Source organism: Psammomys obesus, unplaced genomic scaffold (genome assembly GCF_907164565.1).
Source record: "Psammomys obesus unplaced genomic scaffold, mPsaObe1.curated_primary_1811, whole genome shotgun sequence".
Lineage (NCBI taxonomy): Eukaryota > Metazoa > Chordata > Mammalia > Rodentia > Muridae > Psammomys > Psammomys obesus.
Genome location: NW_026585797.1, coordinates 14,872,238 through 14,889,158, shown reverse-complemented (window position 1 = coordinate 14,889,158; position 16,921 = coordinate 14,872,238). Strand labels below are relative to the sequence as shown.

The 16,921-nt window shown below is 44.0% G+C and overlaps 1 protein-coding gene across 1 annotated transcript; it reads left to right on the top strand.

Annotated features, from left to right (window-relative positions):
- Positions 1–812: 812 nt before the first annotated feature.
- Tnfaip3 (TNF alpha induced protein 3) lies at positions 813–16,079 on the top strand. Its single transcript, XM_055599487.1, has 9 exons — positions 813–951; positions 4,259–4,568; positions 8,265–8,455; positions 9,320–9,467; positions 9,623–9,793; positions 11,282–11,462; positions 11,665–12,527; positions 13,237–13,406; positions 14,005–16,079. The coding sequence occupies exons 2-9, from the start codon at positions 4,274–4,276 to the stop codon at positions 14,287–14,289; spliced, it is 2,304 nt and encodes a 767-aa protein (XP_055455462.1). The 5' UTR covers positions 813–951; positions 4,259–4,273; the 3' UTR covers positions 14,290–16,079.
- The last annotated feature ends 842 nt before the right edge of the window (positions 16,080–16,921 follow it).

Below are 16,921 nucleotides of genomic sequence, written 5' to 3'. Positions count from 1 at the left end.
GGAGCAGGGCTGCATGGAAGATTATCTGTTGGCTTCTCGGGGTGAACTAGTTCTCAGGCCAGCCAAACAACAACTAACAACTGTAGACAGATGGGAAAAGCCAGCAATAAACTTGAAGAGATTTCCAAACTGATGTGCTTCTTGGGAGCACGGAGATAAAAGAGAAATGGAGTGTTGGAGGGTGTGTGTATGTGTGTGTAAATCTAATTCTCTCTGAAATTGACCTTGCCCCCTGTAATTCAAAAGCTGCTGGAGCATGAGGTCTGATGTCACTCTGCCTGAAGCTCACAGAGAGCTTGGAGAACCCTGCCGCTTTTTGTCTCAATTCCCTTCAGGGCCCTGCCAAGGGCTTTTTCTTAAGTGCCCATCACATGCCCAGGCCAGACTCAAAGCCGGCTTCAGGCCTCAGGTCCTGTGTGTCCGGGTGGTTTTTAGGGTTTTCTTTCTCTTTAATTTCCCTTCCTTTTCACAGCTGACTTTCTTCAGAAAAGAAGCTACAAAAAAAGAACCTATTGCATTTCCAGTTCCCACCACCGCTATTTCCACATGGATATGACGTGGAAGGCAGCTTCCGAAATGCCCAGGTGACTCACGCGGGGACACCCCGGGGCGGGACCTAGGAGTTTCTCCGGGAGGGGGGCGGACGGCGGCGAGCGCCCCCTGCCGGCCGGCTGCGGGCCAGGCGGGGGTCACGTGACTGGAAAGTCCCTCGGAAATCCCCTGTGGCGAGGCATACAACTGAAAGGCAAAAAAAGGGAACTGCCCAGTCTGCAGCCCTCGGAGCCGGAGGCGGAGCGGCGAGCGGCGGGAGCCGTGCACACCCCCAGGCAGACAGCGAGCCGGCGCGGGCGCCCATGGGGCTCCGCCTCGGACCGACCCCCACCCCGACCCGGAGCGCGACCTTCGGCTGCGGCGCGCGCACAGACTGACGGCTCCGCGCGGCCCCAGCAGGTGAGCGGCGGCCGGCAGGATGCGGGGTGCGCGGCCGGCAGGATGCGGGGTGCGCGGCCAGCCCGCGTGGGGCCTGGCCCCGCGGGGGTCCCCGAGCCTGGGTTTTGTTGGCCAGAGCTGAGGACCCGGCGCCGGGTGTTTAGGTGACAGCGCCGGGTTTCTCCAGCAGACTAGTTCCTTCCCCATCCTGCACGGTGGCTTGAGCTGCAGCTGCCTGGTGAGGAGTCACCCTTCGGGTGGGTACCTAGGTCCTGTGTTCCTGAGCCGTTTGCTGCTTTTTCCTCTTTTTCCCCCCCTCTTGGAGAGCAAGCGCAGCATGCTCGTAGGCACGTAGACCTTGCAGAACCGCGCTGGAGTTTCATCGCCTGTCGTGCATAACTAGCCCAAGTTGATGGGTTTCTCAGAGGCCCCCCAAGCCGACTTGGAGGCTTCTATCAGGGAACTTTTCGGGAGACAGCTTCCTCAGACAGGGTGATCTATGGGAGGAGGGTTTCGGGGGTCCGGGGCGTGCTGCGATAGTTCGGCCCCTAATTGCAGCAGAATAAGACAAGTATGCATGTTCTACTACCCAGAAATGGGTCTCCAGCCTGCTTGTTGGGAGTCCACTTCAGGTGGCGAGTGACGCCCTCCTGTAGCCCTGACCCACACTCAGACTGTGTGGGTTGTCAGTCCGGGTCGTCCCACATCCTGCCACTGGACTCTGAGGAAAGCTGAGGTATGAAGAGCTCCTTTTGGAGCGTGCTTTGTTTTGAGTTCTCCTGGTCTCTGATCTTTCTTTGGAAAGCTAGTCTGGTCAAATGTCTGTTTGGGGGGCACCTTTTGGAGTTGGTCATTGTCAATTAGTCTTCTGTACAACGGTGTCCCAGATTATTGAGCAGCCAATCAGGTCTCCATTCTCATTGTCTGAGATGCTTCTTGGACCTTTTGTAATTCGTTTTATGGTTTTTTTTTTTTGAAGGGGTACTTCCCAACAGTTGCCTGAGGTATCTGTTGATAAATAATACATAAGTTTTCACATCGCAGACAAAAAAAGAAAATCTGTTCGGAGTGGAAAAATAAAACTGGGGGAAAGACTTTGATGAGTAAGTTCTGTAGAATCTTATTGATCCAGTGACAAAAATTGGGAAATTTATCGGTAAGGCAGTGAGGTAACAAATATATTTTTAAAATGTAATGGTGTAATTTTTTTTTTTTTTTACCCATAAGACATTACAATAATATGTCAGGAAAGTTTATTCTCTAAATGTGGGGAAATCCAAGAACTGGAAACTTGGGTAGTGGTTTAGATTTGTTTTAAATAGGCTCCTTGCAGGCAGTGCGAGGCAGAGTCTAAGGATGGGGTCACAGCAGGCTAGCAAATATTTACATGGTTTAGAGAACCCCTCACCCACATTTTAAATTTACACTAAAAGATCTTTAGGTCCAGAAGAGCAAAACAGAATAGTCATAAAAACACTTCCTGCCTTCTTGTTTGTTACTGAGAGCTGCAAGCACTGTGCCTCAGGGCTGCTGTTAGGAGACTAGCAAGGGATGGGTATTGGAAATAGGAAGACTTGGCTTCTAGGCAAAGCTAAGTCCTTGTGTCTGCTGGATGTGAGATGTATCTTACCCTCATTGCCTTAGATGCAGACCTGGTGTTTGTGTGTTATCAAGGCTGGGAATGAAGTCATTTTTAGCTATAGCATCAAGCACAGGGATTGGCCTTAAATGGTAAGTCTGGCATTGCTGGTTGTGTGGATGGCTGGATGGCTGGATGGCTGGATGGAGTAATGACATTGTAAAAGAGACCATTACTCCATTGCCAAGGAGATGTATGTGTTTATGTATGTATGTATGTATGTATGTATGTGTTTATGTATGTATGTATGTATGTATGTATGTATGTAGTTTAGTTTAATTCTATCTGTTTCGGCCTAATTCAGTTGCAAGGACACAGAGAATGATTTCTAGGCCTTAGCTAGCATTTAGAATTCCAACGCAAATTCCCTTTAACAACTTAGACCACTGTATCAGGCTTAAAAGAACCCAGACCCCACCTGGGAGTGTAATCTCTAGATCTCTTCTCCCTCTTGCCTCATCTTAACACCTTTTTAATCTGGTGAGTTTGCCTTGGAGGATAGCGATGCCTGGATGATATTAAGCTTCGCTCTGAAAACTTGCTAGGTGCTCTAAATCATTGCTGTCGTCTAGGAAATTAGGATGTGTGGCCAAGTGCCCTCTGGAGGGTCCACGGGGACAGTGAAGCAGAACTGGCTCACGGTTGCTCCACACTGGAAGGGTGTCGCTGTGCATCAGTGTACATGCTTGCACAACTGGCCTGCATGGTCATGGGGCTACTTGTCTTTGTCCCGAGTGGTACCCTAGCCAAGATATCTTTCCTATTTGCTTCCAGATTTCATTTCCTCCACCCTTGCTTGGTCTTTCAGGGTGAAGGAAGGAGGGGAGCTGTCTCTGAGCATTGCTACCTGGAAGGGCAGCGATAATAGTTGGTTTTCTTGAGTTGAAATCACAGAGCTCTCTGGCATCTGTTTTTGTTTTTGTTTTTGTCTGGGAGGTGTGGTGTACCTCATTGTCACTCAGCTCGTTTGTCTTGTGTCATGTTCAGCCACAGGGTCTGAAGTAAAGCTGACATTTATTTACTTTTAAGATTGCAAAGCATCTTGTCAAAAAGAGGTTTTATTTTGTTGTTGGTTTTAAAACAACTTGGTGTTGACTCCTTATGGATATCATAAACTCTCTGAACCAAGTATTTATAACTTTTCTTTGGGGCCAATATGAAAGAGGAAATACCAGGCAGCGGCTAGATGCCACATGGGATTTCCATAAAATATTTGCTGTCTTTGGAGCATCAAGAAGGGGATGTTTGAATGATCTGAATCTAGACTTGGGTCATGAGCAAGGATTGAATGGTGGTGGTCTTCAAAAACAGTCTAGACTTGGGACTCTGATCAATGACATCAGAGGGATCTGAGGTTGGCTTTGTGGAGTAGTACCTGTCGCTAAGAGACAGACTTGGCTCCCTGACAAATGTTACTGAAAGCATGGGTTATTCCCCTCCTCCTCAGTACCCACGCTCCGCCTTCCTTCTCTTGTTTAGACTAATCTTTAAAAGTGATGTAACTTACAACAGTCCAGTGTGAGTTAATCTTCAGGGCCAGCTAGTGTCCTAGGAGTAGAGGTGACTAAGATCTTTTACCTACAGATTAGAGTAATGACAAGATCAAACACTGGGGTTTCCTGTAGACAGGTATATGGGAGCAGTGTTAAAGGCAGGCTAACGGAATGGGCTTTTCCCCATCCTCTTCAGGCCTTGTCAAGGACCATGGCTGAACAACTCCTTCCTCAGGCTTTGTATTTGAGCAATATGCGGAAAGCTGTGAAGATACGAGAGAGAACCCCAGAAGACATTTTCAAACCTACCAATGGGATCATTCATCATTTTAAAACCATGCACCGATACACGCTGGAGATGTTCAGAACATGTCAGTTTTGCCCACAGTTTCGGGAGATCATCCACAAGGCACTTATTGACAGAAGTGTCCAGGCTTCCCTGGAAAGCCAGAAGAAGCTGAATTGGTGTCGCGAAGTCAGGAAGCTTGTGGCTCTGAAAACCAATGGTAAGGCTTGCTCTTTTCCTCCAGCCTAGGAGGCTGTTTCTGGCAGTTCTTTTTAATGGCATTAAACAGACGCCTGTAGAAACTCTGTAAGGGACAAGTTACAGCAGTAAATGTGTTTGATGCATCTCCTGTTGTATGGAGGTAGGATTTCATTGTGTAACCCAGGCTGGTTTCAAACTTGTGATCTTTCTGCTTCCATCCTCCTAGTGCTGGGAGGACAGGTGTACGTCACTGCAGCCAGCTGGTGAATGTTTTTATTTAAGGTGTTTTCTAAGTGTGTGTGTGTTAGGGTACAGAGGGCATGAAGTCTTGTGGAATGCATTTCTAAACCCCATGACCCAGTTAGGGGATTAATCTTCTTAATCATCTATAAAATGTCCTTTACTGGCCAGAATGGAAGGACCTTAAAAGGTTTTTAGTTCGGAAGGAAAGTAGAGTACTGAAACTGGAATTGCAGTTGTTTGCCACTGTCAATAGAAACAATGCGGTGATGTCCTTACTCTTCCTGAGTTGATGACATTTTCTCGATTCACAAACAAGTGATGTTAAGGACAGGGTATGCTTTTGTTTCTGCTTTCCTTACCTAGGTTCTGTTGCCTAAGCAAATGAGAGGCACAGCTTTTCAGCACTGTTCTTGGCATCAAATCAAGTGAAGTATAAAAGCAGATAATTATGTTGTCATCGAGGGGCATCTACACCTATTGTATCAAACAGTCAGATTTCTGCCTTTTCTTACATTAAGAACTTTCCCACTGATAACTATTTTCTATTTCAAGTTTTTAAAATCATGTCCTTTGAATAAGAATATTGACAGAAACATCCAATGATACTGTTTCAGCAGTTACAGAATTCTGCCTTTAGGGTGTAGTAGGCATTTAGTATTGTAAGAACAGAGTGTATGAGATCAATTAAATACTTAGAGTACAGGTACTAGCACAATCTCATTTTCTTTCTTCCTTCCTTCCTTCCTTTCTTCCTTCCTTCCTTCCTTCCTCCCTCCGTCCCTCCCTCCCTCCCTCCCTCCCTCCCTCCCTCCCTCCCTCCCTCCCCTTCCTTCCTTTCTTTTCTTTTACTAGGAAGGATAATGTCTATTTTTTTTTTCATTTTCTTACATCAGTGACTAAATTATCTGGGTCAAAATAATACATCCAAGAGTAGAAAATCCTTGTTGGCAGTTGGTCCTAGGAATGTTAGCTTAATAACTTAATTGGTACATTAACTTTGGCTGTTCTTGACTTGAGTAGCTCCGTGATGGGTTGATGTTGGGTTTTGTTTATTTTGATTCTGGGGACTCTTATATATTACCTGCAGATCTTCCCTATATTTATGAAGCTTAGACTCTTAGAAATAGAGTCGAGAGAAAACTGGAGACAGTGATTATCTACATTGTTCTTGGCATTAAGTCAAGTGATGCCTAGAAGTAGATAATTATGTTACCTTTTCATCAAGGGGCTTATATACCTGACAGTTTGTGGTTTTTACTGTGTCCCATTTTGTTACAAAAAGAGAGATGGAGTTGAGAGAATTAGAAATGGAGTAGAGAAAAGTCTTTATTTGCCACTCACAGAATTAGTAGCTATTATATAGTATCTCATTAACAGAGGAAATATCTAATTTCCTGTCTGAAAAAAAATACAATGTATATGCTAAACAATTTCTTTGCTATTCAAATCAGCAAGGATTCACATTACAAATAAAGCTACAAAAGCAAAGATATTTTAGTAGCATATTGGGGGGAAAATATGGATCTAGAGGCCTCAGAATCCTAATTTCCCTGCTTTGAGGAAAAGTTCTTAAAATTATGAAAAAGAAAGAAAAGACCTTTAAGGTGAGGAAGTGAGGGAACAAGTGCCTTTCTGCCCAAATGATTATTATAGCATCATCTCTTTCCTTTTAAAAAAAATCCTTCCCCTCCAAGAAGTTTTCTTCAAAGGCAGGTCTGTTTGGGGAGGGGGTGATTCAAAAGCCTGCGTTTGAGGATATGAGACTGTGGTGAATGAGGAAGGGAGTAGGTGGCATAAAATTGAAACTTCATGAAAATTCCATCGACTATTGGCCACGGCAATTTCACTTGTATAGTGAGTAGCCCTGTTCCAGCTCAGCCTGGCCACACCCACTTGGAAAGTCCAGGGTGCAGTTCGCAGTGTAAATGTCTACACACCAGAACAAAACGTACAACAACTGTTGCTCAATTGCTAGTCAAATATCTTCGCACTGGGGAATTCCACATGTTACTTAGGGAATTTTATACTGGTGCATCTCAATAAAGAACTGAAAGTAAGCCCAAGAAGAAGAAAAAAAAAAAGCCTTATCTTTGCTCTAGATTTTGCAAAGGGGAAATTTCAACAGAATGCAGTCCTTGCCACACCTCAGCCTAGGCACTAGGCTCTAGTAATCTTTTTTGTTCATTAGTTCAGCAAGTTGTGTGAAGCAAGCACACTGAAGGAATACTGATCCGGGACATGTATTTGACAGGTTGTTTACATTTCACGATAATTAGGATTTGATGGAATTTCAAATAGCTTCATTCCTTTATTGATAGAATAATGTAAACCCCACACACAGACACACATACGCTTTTCAAAAATTAAAAATATGTATTGCTTTCCAAAGGAGAATGAAGAATTGACTATTTTATATTAAATGATTCTCCCAAATGTTTACTGTTTGGGACATGGAAAAGAATTCAGTCTGGGACTGGATGTAGCTCACTGCTAGAGCCCTTGCCTAGCATTCCTGAGGCCCTGGGTTCAGTGTCCAGAACTGGAAAAAAAAAAAAAAGTATAAACTGAAAGAATACAGTCTGTTGAATTATGGCTTTTATCCTGGAAAGGTAACAAATTAATAGAATTAATGTCTTTTCCTCAAAGTGCTACCCCCAAACACTGAATCATTTTAAATGTCAACATCTTTATAACTTTTATTTTTAATTGTTTTTTAATTGATTGACTGATTGAGACAGTTTCTCATGTACTCCAAGCTAATTAATCAATTCACTCTGTAGCTAAGGGTGACCTTGAACTTCTAATCCTCCTGCTTTTGCCTTCCAAATGCTAGAATTACAAACATGCACAATCATGCCTGCCTGCCTTTTAACACTTTTAAAAAGGGCTTTACAATTGCTTACAAGCAGGTTCTCATAATTCACTGGACTGTCAGTCCTGCTTTATAAGCTAGAAGAGGAAACTCCCAGGTCCTGAAAGCTAAAGTGGAATGGCCAAGTCATTTATCACTGAGTCATAGCCAGATAGGCCCTATCTAGTAGCCATAGTGCTTCCGGGTGTGTATGTTGCCCTGGATGTAAAATTTTCCTTAGAACTAGAGAGTAGTAGTACCAGGGCCTTAGCCATCAAGCCAAAGACTGCTAGGAAGAAAGAACTATAGAGTTCATAAGCCAGTGCCCTCCGCTTCACAAAATGGAAAAGAAGAGACTTTCAGGAATGTTCCCAAAGTCTTCCAGAGCATTTAGGGGCAGAGCCATGCTACAGTGGTAGTCATCTGACTCCTCCTTTTGGTACCATGCAATAAACAAAAGAACAAAAAAAAGTTTTCTTATGGATTATTTATCAGCTGGCCCTTGATTAAGAACCAACAGTGCCGTTCCCAGCAGTAGGCTTAATTTATCTTGAAAACTGTCAAAGGACAGTCACTTTGGGCTGCTTAACTTTGCTTTTCATCGCTCCCTTCTGTCCTCAGGTGATGGAAATTGCCTCATGCATGCAGCTTGTCAGTACATGTGGGGTGTTCAGGATACTGACTTGGTCCTGAGGAAGGCCCTCTGCAGCACCCTCAAGGAGACGGACACACGGAACTTTAAATTCCGCTGGCAGCTGGAGTCTCTCAAATCTCAGGAATTTGTGGAAACAGGACTTTGCTATGACACTCGGGTATGGTTTGCTCTTGTGCAACAGCCCTATAGTGGACAAAGAATACTGTGGGCCAGTCCCTGTTCCCTGAGGAACATATGATTTAGTAGTCAGATGAATTACGCTAAGCAGTACCCGCTCAATGGAGAACACCAAGAACCTTCTGTGAGGTTAATTCTGAGCTTTAGCCACTCGCTGCCCTGCAGCTTGGGGAGCAGCAGATTCCTGGGTGTGCATCTCTTTGTCATGACAGGTCTTCCTACCTTTTCTTGAGCACTTCCCTGACTTTGCTGGCTCAGCTGAGTCAGCCAGTCTAGGGAAGATTGTACTTTGTAATCTTCAGTCACAAGCTGGGAAGATTCTGAAACAATGGAAGAAAGTACTTCAATGTCTTGTGGGTTTTTGTTTGTTTGTTTGTTTTCTGAGCTATATATCATGTAGCTCAGACTGTCCTTAAACCCACCATGTAGCAGAAAATGAGCTTGCTGTGTGGCTGACGATGATCTCTCTGCCTCCACCTCCATAGTGCTAGGATTTCAGGCATGCACCTTTATGTGGTTCTAAGGGTCAAACCTAAGACTCCATGCACGTTAGGCAAGCACTTTCCCAACTGAGCTATACTCAGCACCCTACCCCACTCCCTTACCCCTAGAAGAGGATTTTTCTGAAAGCAAATGCTGTCTGTATCTCCCAGCAGCTTTGAGTTTGCCCTGCATAGAAAAAAGTAAAGGAAGAAAATCAAAATTGGGGAGACGGTAAACATTTGAATGATTTTTTCAATGAAGGAGAAGAATGAATGGAGTTTACATGTACAAATACAGAGTGACATCTGAGTTACTTGTTAATCCATTCTTTTATTCCTCTTTTTTTTTTCTCTCCCCTTAGAACTGGAATGACGAATGGGACAACTTGGTCAAAATGGCATCAGCAGACACGCCTGCTGCCCGAAGTGGACTTCAGTATAATTCCCTGGAAGAAATCCACATATTTGTCCTCAGCAACATCCTCAGAAGACCCATCATTGTCATTTCAGGTGACTTGCCTCAGAGTTTCTTGTTGCTCCCCAGGCTCACTGCAGCTGTGAGGATGAACAGCACTCCCCTGCAGCCCTCCGCTAACAGTGGAGGGGACTCCTTGAAAGTTACCCTCATCTTAGTGTCTTATCTTGTTTCCTCTTTGCATTAACAGACAAAATGCTAAGAAGTTTGGAATCAGGTTCCAATTTTGCTCCTTTGAAAATGGGTGGGATTTACCTGCCTCTCCACTGGCCTGCGCAGGACTGTTACAGATATCCCATCGTCCTTGGCTATGACAGCCAGCACTTTGTTCCCCTGGTGACCCTGAAGGACAGTGGACCTGGTAAGAAAACATCAGTTGATATTCATAACCCTGTTGGATCCTAGAGTTCCAGGCTTGTTCTTTTGTTCCCAGTTAAAATTGTTTTATTTATGTTTGTTATTTTGTCATTTGCTTAATCATGGAGGATTAAATATCCCTTATGTGATATGATTGTAACCAATATCATTTCAGATTTCAGAGTCTTACATGTCCTGAATGTTTATACAGATGTTGCCATTTCAGCATCCCTAATCAGAAATCTGAATGCTCCCAAGTCCAGTCAGATTTATAAGTTTGAGATTTTCAGACTGGAGTCATACACATTGGCACAGTAATGTAGTATCAGTAAATATACCCCCCCCCATCTTTTTAGTTTGAATTAGGAACTACTTTCAGCATGATAAGCATAGGTTGGACAGTCATGTATGCATACTTCTACCCCTATTATTATTACTACATGATGAATTAAGGTACACAGAGCCTCAGTCTCATATTTAGCACAGAGCAAGTAGATGTTTGTCAGGCTAGCTATCATTATAATACTTTAGTGTATAATAAGCATTGTGCTAAGCACTCTAAGCAACATTCTTTCATTTCGTTCTCATAGCATCCCTGTGAGATATTGACATGAGTTGTCCTATTTAATGATGAGGCCATGGAAACTCAGAAAGGTTAAATGACATGCTTAGCTTGACATTGACTCAGAACAGACGGGGAGGTATGAGAATTTAAGCAGGGCATTTCTACTGTCTCCTTTTTGTGGTGACAAAATCAGCTTAGGTGACCATCAGCAGGTGGATGGATGAATGAACTGTGATATATGTATACACACACACACACACACACGCACACACATACACACACACACACATACACACACCACACAATGGAGTTTTATTTGGCCATAAGAAAAAAGAAAATTTTGTCATTTGCTCAGAAAAAGATAATACAGAAGATAATCACATTAAACAAATAATACAGACTTGGGGAAAAACATATCTTGTCTCATATATGGAGTCTAGATGTTTATTTGAAGGGTGCAGAATAAAAGACATGAAAGTAAAAGGCAGACAATTTTGAAAGGAGGGGCACAGCAGCAAGGGAGGAATGAGAGGACATCAAAGCTCAAATTCCACCAAAGTCCATTTACATTTGTTTATTTCAAAAGAAAGGACAGAATCTTTGTACTCTAAGAAAAAACTAAAATCACTTCTCAGCCTTTTGGCTACAACAAATATACAAAAATCACAAATAAGATCCCTGCTTAAAAGCAGTCTGCTAGTGCTAGGTCCCTTGTTATTCTGTGAGCTCCCTGGAAACAACTTGTTTTATGTTAGAGTTCACCACAGTTTATTTTCTTGTTTGGACTTAAGTGTGACTGGGTGATACTTTTCTACTCTTTGTATGCTTTCAGTGTCTTTAAATTTGAATCATTATATGATCAATATGTGCAGCATCATTTAGTAGTATAATGTTTTACTCACACACATTTTTTTTTTTTCCCTTCAGAAATCCGAGCTGTTCCACTTGTTAACAGAGACCGGGGAAGATTTGAAGACTTAAAAGTTCACTTTTTGACAGACCCTGAAAACAAGATGAAGGAAAAGCTTCTAAAGGAGTACTTGATTGTGATGGAAATTCCTGTGCAAGGCTGGGACCATGGCACGACTCACCTTATCAGTGCTGCAAAGTAAGCAGTTCCCTTTGATTTGCCTTCTTGACCTGAGAACATGACAGTAAGTGTACTGACTACGTTGTGTCATAAGCCTGCATTTGGCTCTGGTTGTGATGTCACTGCTGTGGACTGCATTCTGGAAATGTGTTCTAGGAGCTAATGATGTAAAGTATTGTGTTATTTGGGGTCACCACTTATTTTCCTGTTTGCCCTTTAGGTTGGATGAAGCTAACTTACCCAAAGAAATAAATCTGGTAGATGATTACTTTGAACTTGTTCAACATGAATACAAGAAATGGCAGGAAAATAATGATGAGGGCAGGAGAGGGGCACATGCACAAACCCCCTTGGAACCTTCCACACCGCAGCTATCACTCATGGATATAAAATGTGAGACACCCAACTGTCCTTTCTTCATGTCTGTGAACACTCAGCCTTTATGCCATGAATGCTCAGAGAGGCACCAAAAAACCCAGACCAAACTCCCAAAGCTGAACTCAAAGCTGGGCCCTGAAGGACTCCCAGGCATGGGTTGGAGCCCTGAAGAAGCAGCTGGAGGACCTCATTCGGCCCCACCCACAGCACCCAGCCTTTTTCTGTTCAGCGAGACCACTGCAATGAAGTGCAGGAGCCCTGGATGCCCTTTCACCTTGAATGTGCGGCATAATGGATTCTGTGAGCATTGCCACAATGCCCGGCAGCTTAATGTCAGCCATACTGCAGATCCTGGTAAGTGCCAAGCTTGCCATCAGGATGTCACTCGGACATTTAATGGCATCTGCAGTACCTGTTTCAAAAGGACTACAGCAGAGCCCTTCTCCAGCCTCACTTCCAGTGTCCCTCCCTCCTGTCACCAACGCTCCAAGTCTGACCCCTCACAACTCATCCAAAGTCTCACCCCACACTCTTGCCACCAAACTGGAAATGACATCCCCTCTGGCTGCCTTTCCCAGGCAGCACGAACTCCAGGAGACAGAACGGGGACAAGCAAGTGCAGAAAAGCTGGCTGCATGTATTTTGGGACTCCAGAAAGAAAGGGCTTTTGCACGCTGTGTTTCATCGAATACAGAGAAAATAAACGTGAGTGAAATCATAGTTGCCTATTGCAGTAGCTGCTGCCTAGAAAGGGCCTTGAATGTCAAGAAAGTAGCCTCAGCATCAGAGAATTTACACCTCACTGCACCTTTCCGTAGGTTGGTAGTTGGGGACAGTTACTGTTGCTGTTATACCTGAAAGCGGTAGACACTATCTCATTGCAGCAGTTCTAGTCACCTTGTGCCCTACATCAAAAGTGCTCTATAGATGGAATTCGCATGAGCCCAAGACAAACCCATTATGTAGCCCAGGCTGGCCTCAGGGTTCTGGCAATCTATCTACTCCTATGCCCTGACGGCTAGGATTTTAGGCATGTGCTGACACACCAAACTGTGGGCTGGTTTTACTAAGGCTATGGATATCCATCCATGAATAGTTCAGACTTCAGCAACTTTGCTGAAATGGTCTATAGAGGGGTAGCAAGAGACAAGAAGTATTTACTAACACCAGGTAAACATTATAACTTAGGAAGCTCTAACTCAAAGAGCTAGTAGACAGTTAATGCCTGTTGTTTTGTTCTTTGACTGATTGGTGATCCGTGAGATCAGTAAAGCCAAAGATGTTCATTGCAAGTTTGACCTCAAGTACATGTTTAAGGCTGTTATCATCTATGCTGAGAGCCCATTTCTTCTCTTTTGTCTGTATGTGCATGGTAATCCAGATGTGATACTGAATAGCATCCACTCTTTTGCAGAGTTTGTCACTGCCTCTGGGAAAGCCCCCAGGTTCCAAAACAACAAACCATGCCTGGGCAGGGAATGTGGCACACTTGGAAGCACCATGTTTGAAGGTTACTGTCAGAAGTGTTTCATTGAAGCTCAGAACCAGAGATTTCATGAAGCAAAAAGGACTGAAGAACAACTGGTGAGACACTTGGTGGAATGTGCCCCCTCTGGTTTCAGCCACTTTGTCTGTGACAGACAGGCTGGCTCCTTAGGACAAAGGCTCCTTTAAAAAGGCTGCTGGGAGAGAGCCTGGGAAAGATAGCCACATTTTGTTTGCTTCTGAGGTGGACAAACTGTATGGCCTAAGCTCATTTAGAATTTACTCTGAAAAGCTAATATAGTCAGTCATACAGTGCAACCTTAGCAAGTACCCAAAAGCCAGGAAGGATCAAGAAACGTTTTAGATTTGAAGGAGCAGCAATTTCTCAAATAATCCTTTTCCCGGAGGATCCCAGATGCTTCTGTGTACTGCCAAAAAATAAAAAGAAATAAAAATAAAAAGAAAGAAAGAGAAAGAAAGAAAGAAAGAAAGAAAGAAAGAAAGAAAGAAAGAAAGAAAGAAAGAAAGAAAAGAAAGACAAACCTTCCCTTGGAGGGTGGTCAGCTTCTGCTGGGATTGGTAGGGAGCTTTGGGTCCTCAGTTGCACACTTCTCTCATCCCTACTGTTAGTTGAAATTCCCCCTCTGGTCTCCTGAGAAATATAACACCTTTCTCTCTCTCTGATCTTCCCATTCAGAGATCCAGCCAGCGGAGAGACTTGCCTCAAACCACACAGGGAGCCTCAAGGTCCAAGTGTGCCCGGGCTTCCTGCAAGAACATCCTGGCCTGTCGCAGTGAGGAGCTCTGCATGGAGTGCCAGCACCTAAGCCAGCGAGTGGGACCTATGGCCCACCGGGGTGAGCCCAGTCCTGAAGAGCCTCCTAAACAGCGCTGCCGGGCCCCTGCTTGTGATCACTTCGGCAATGCCAAGTGTAACGGTTACTGCAACGAGTGCTTCCAGTTCAAGCAGATGTATGGCTAAGTGTGAGCAAGTAGATTGACCCAACAAGACGGGTCCTCAAACTGCCAGCCAGAGTGGTGCTGTACCCCAGACAGCCACAGGAAGGGTGGGCCCTGGGGCAGTGGCTTCAAGTGTCTGTGAGCAAAGGAGGCAAGATAAGCTCTTCCTTCATCATGGCCATGATCATCAGGTTAGTAACCAAGACTCTGCCCAGGTGAGCTGAGAGTAGACCTTGTGACCGGCAGTTTAGGTTCAGCCTGAAGCTGTTGCTGCTCATCTACCAGGAGGCTGTGGAGATCTCTAGACACAGAATGCATGATAGGACTGGTAGCAGTTCCTATGTCTGCCTGCTAGGAAACAGAAAGACAGACATATAGAAAGGTGGGATGGAGCCTGGAACCATCTTACTGCCCCCTGGAAACTTTTCTCAGAGAGCCAAGGTTGAATCCTCAGAGTGCCAAGGCCCCCGCAGGATACTGGAGAAAGCTCAGGGAAAATGGACATCGGCAGAGCACATCTGCAGTCAGTAGGTTTCCCTACCTGCCTACTCAGTTCCCAAGGTCCTTCAGGAAAGAACCACACACAGACTGTGATCCTGAGGCTGCTGAAACATGTTCACACGGCGATAAAACAAGCTGCTCTTGACTGTATGCACCTTCTAGACAGCAGAACATCTTAGTAGGAAGGCATGCCACCATTGGTCATTGTTGTCTTCAGTTCCAAGGAGATGAGTTTGGACTGAGGTGTGTATCAGAATGTGTATATATGTAACATACCCTTATCATTATGTATGAGGGATTTTTTAAACAGTAAAATGGTTCCCTAGAGGCAGTCAGGAAGACTGAATAATAATAACCTATTTTCTGGTTGTCAGGTCGCCCCTGTCTATACAGCTTGTTGTGTGAATTCAATGAGCTGCCTTCTTAAAGGGAATCCTCATTCTACTTTATTTATTATGAACTTCAAAGTTATTTAAATGGCAGTATTCTCTTGGAATTATTTTCCACTGTGTTTTGGGAACCTGGCAAGTCCCTGGCCACAGGATGTGATGGGAAGTTGCCTGCTCTGTGCTTGTTGCCTCCCTAGCAAAGAAGGGATTGCTTTATGAATAAAGCCTTCAGGGTCTGATGCTTCATATGACTCCCCAGCTGCACAAGAAGAAATTGTTGTCTGTCTTCTATAAATGCTTCTAAGTATCCTACCTCTTTGAAGAAAAGATAGAAATGGAGTGGCAGGGACAGCAGGGGCACAGAAATATGTGGCCTTTTGTGACCTTTACTTACTAAGCAAATTCTGTACCCCTGGGATACTAGATAGGAACTCTAGCCTTGGGATAGCAAAGACAGTAGTCATGGGGATGAGGAGGTCTCTGCCATTGGATTGCAGCTTCTCTGTGTGCTTTAGTCTTATATAAGGAAGGACATTATTTCTGTAGAGGTAAGAGTGGAAATCTTGGAGTCTAACCCAGAACCTCAAGAGGACTATGATATATAACTCTACATAGACTTTTCTTTCCATATCTGCCATGTGTCTTTCCCTGACATACGTCTTTGTCCTTCTTTTCCAGATACAGTGCAGCATTTTTATATAATTCTTTTAAAGTTAATAGCTTGATATTTTGTGTCTATTGATATTTTCATTCTTAATGTGAAACCATAAAATTATTTATACTTATAAAAAGTATGTGAAATTTGCACATTTAGTTGTCTTTCAAAAGATAGAATCTACCTTTTCTGGATTTCTTCAGAGTGTCTTAAAGAACTGTAACTTCACAAAAGGCAACATTAAAAAATAAATTATTTAAGAACAAATTCTGATGTTTTCTACTGATGAGCATTACAACAAGATGGGCTCACTCCTGATGAGACTTGATAGACTAGGATCAGGTGGAAGGGGAGGAGGACCTCCCCTATCAGTAGATTGGGGGAGGGTCATGGGTGGAGAATAGGGAGGGAGAGTGGGATTGGGAGGGGTTGAGGGAGGGGGCTACAGTTGGGATACAGAGTGAATAAACTGTATTTTTAATAAAAAATAAAATTTTAAAAAGTTAAGTGAAGACGATAGGCTCAAATGTGAAGACTGATGTATACTGGACCATGGGTCAACTCTTATCCATGGAAATAGAGATAACTTCTGAAACATAATCAGGAGGTTGAAGAAATGGCTCGGTCCATAAGCACTTACTGCATGAGGAGCTGAGTTCAATCCCTATCACCTATGTGCAAGGCAGATGTGGTGGCACAACATGCGCCCACACACAAGAACATATGTACACACACATGAATCGATCAGTGCATGAGAATAAGGCCATGTACTCAAGCACAGGCCTTGGGTTTAATAGCAATGACACAGAAGCCAGATGGATGTGGCAGAGCTTCTCTCCCAACACACTCCTGTTCAGGTGCAGAACCAGGTCTCTGGAGACTCCTGCTGAGAGAAAAATGAAACAATAAGGAGAGAGTGACAGGGAAGAAGGAAATCAGGAAGGAGAAAGATTAGTGTGTTGCTTCCTTAGTCAGGAAGGGCAGATGAGTTAGCCTGGCTATGATAACCACCAGAGCTGGTGAGTTATCAACTTCCCCAGTGGAAAATGAAGTATTTTCCTCTGCTCGCCTCTTTTACCGTAATCATCCACATAGGGTTCTGTGATCAC

Excerpts from the sequence above, each read along its gene's own strand:
- Tnfaip3 (XM_055599487.1), top strand. The coding sequence starts at position 4,274 with ATGGCTGAACAACTCCTTCCTCAGGCTTTGTATTTGAGCAATATGCGG. Across the intron at positions 11,463-11,664 it reads CACCTTATCAGTGCTGCAAA|GTTGGATGAAGCTAACTTAC; the intron begins GTAAGCAGTTCC and ends TTTGCCCTTTAG. Across the intron at positions 12,528-13,236 it reads CGAATACAGAGAAAATAAAC|AGTTTGTCACTGCCTCTGGG; the intron begins GTGAGTGAAATC and ends ACTCTTTTGCAG.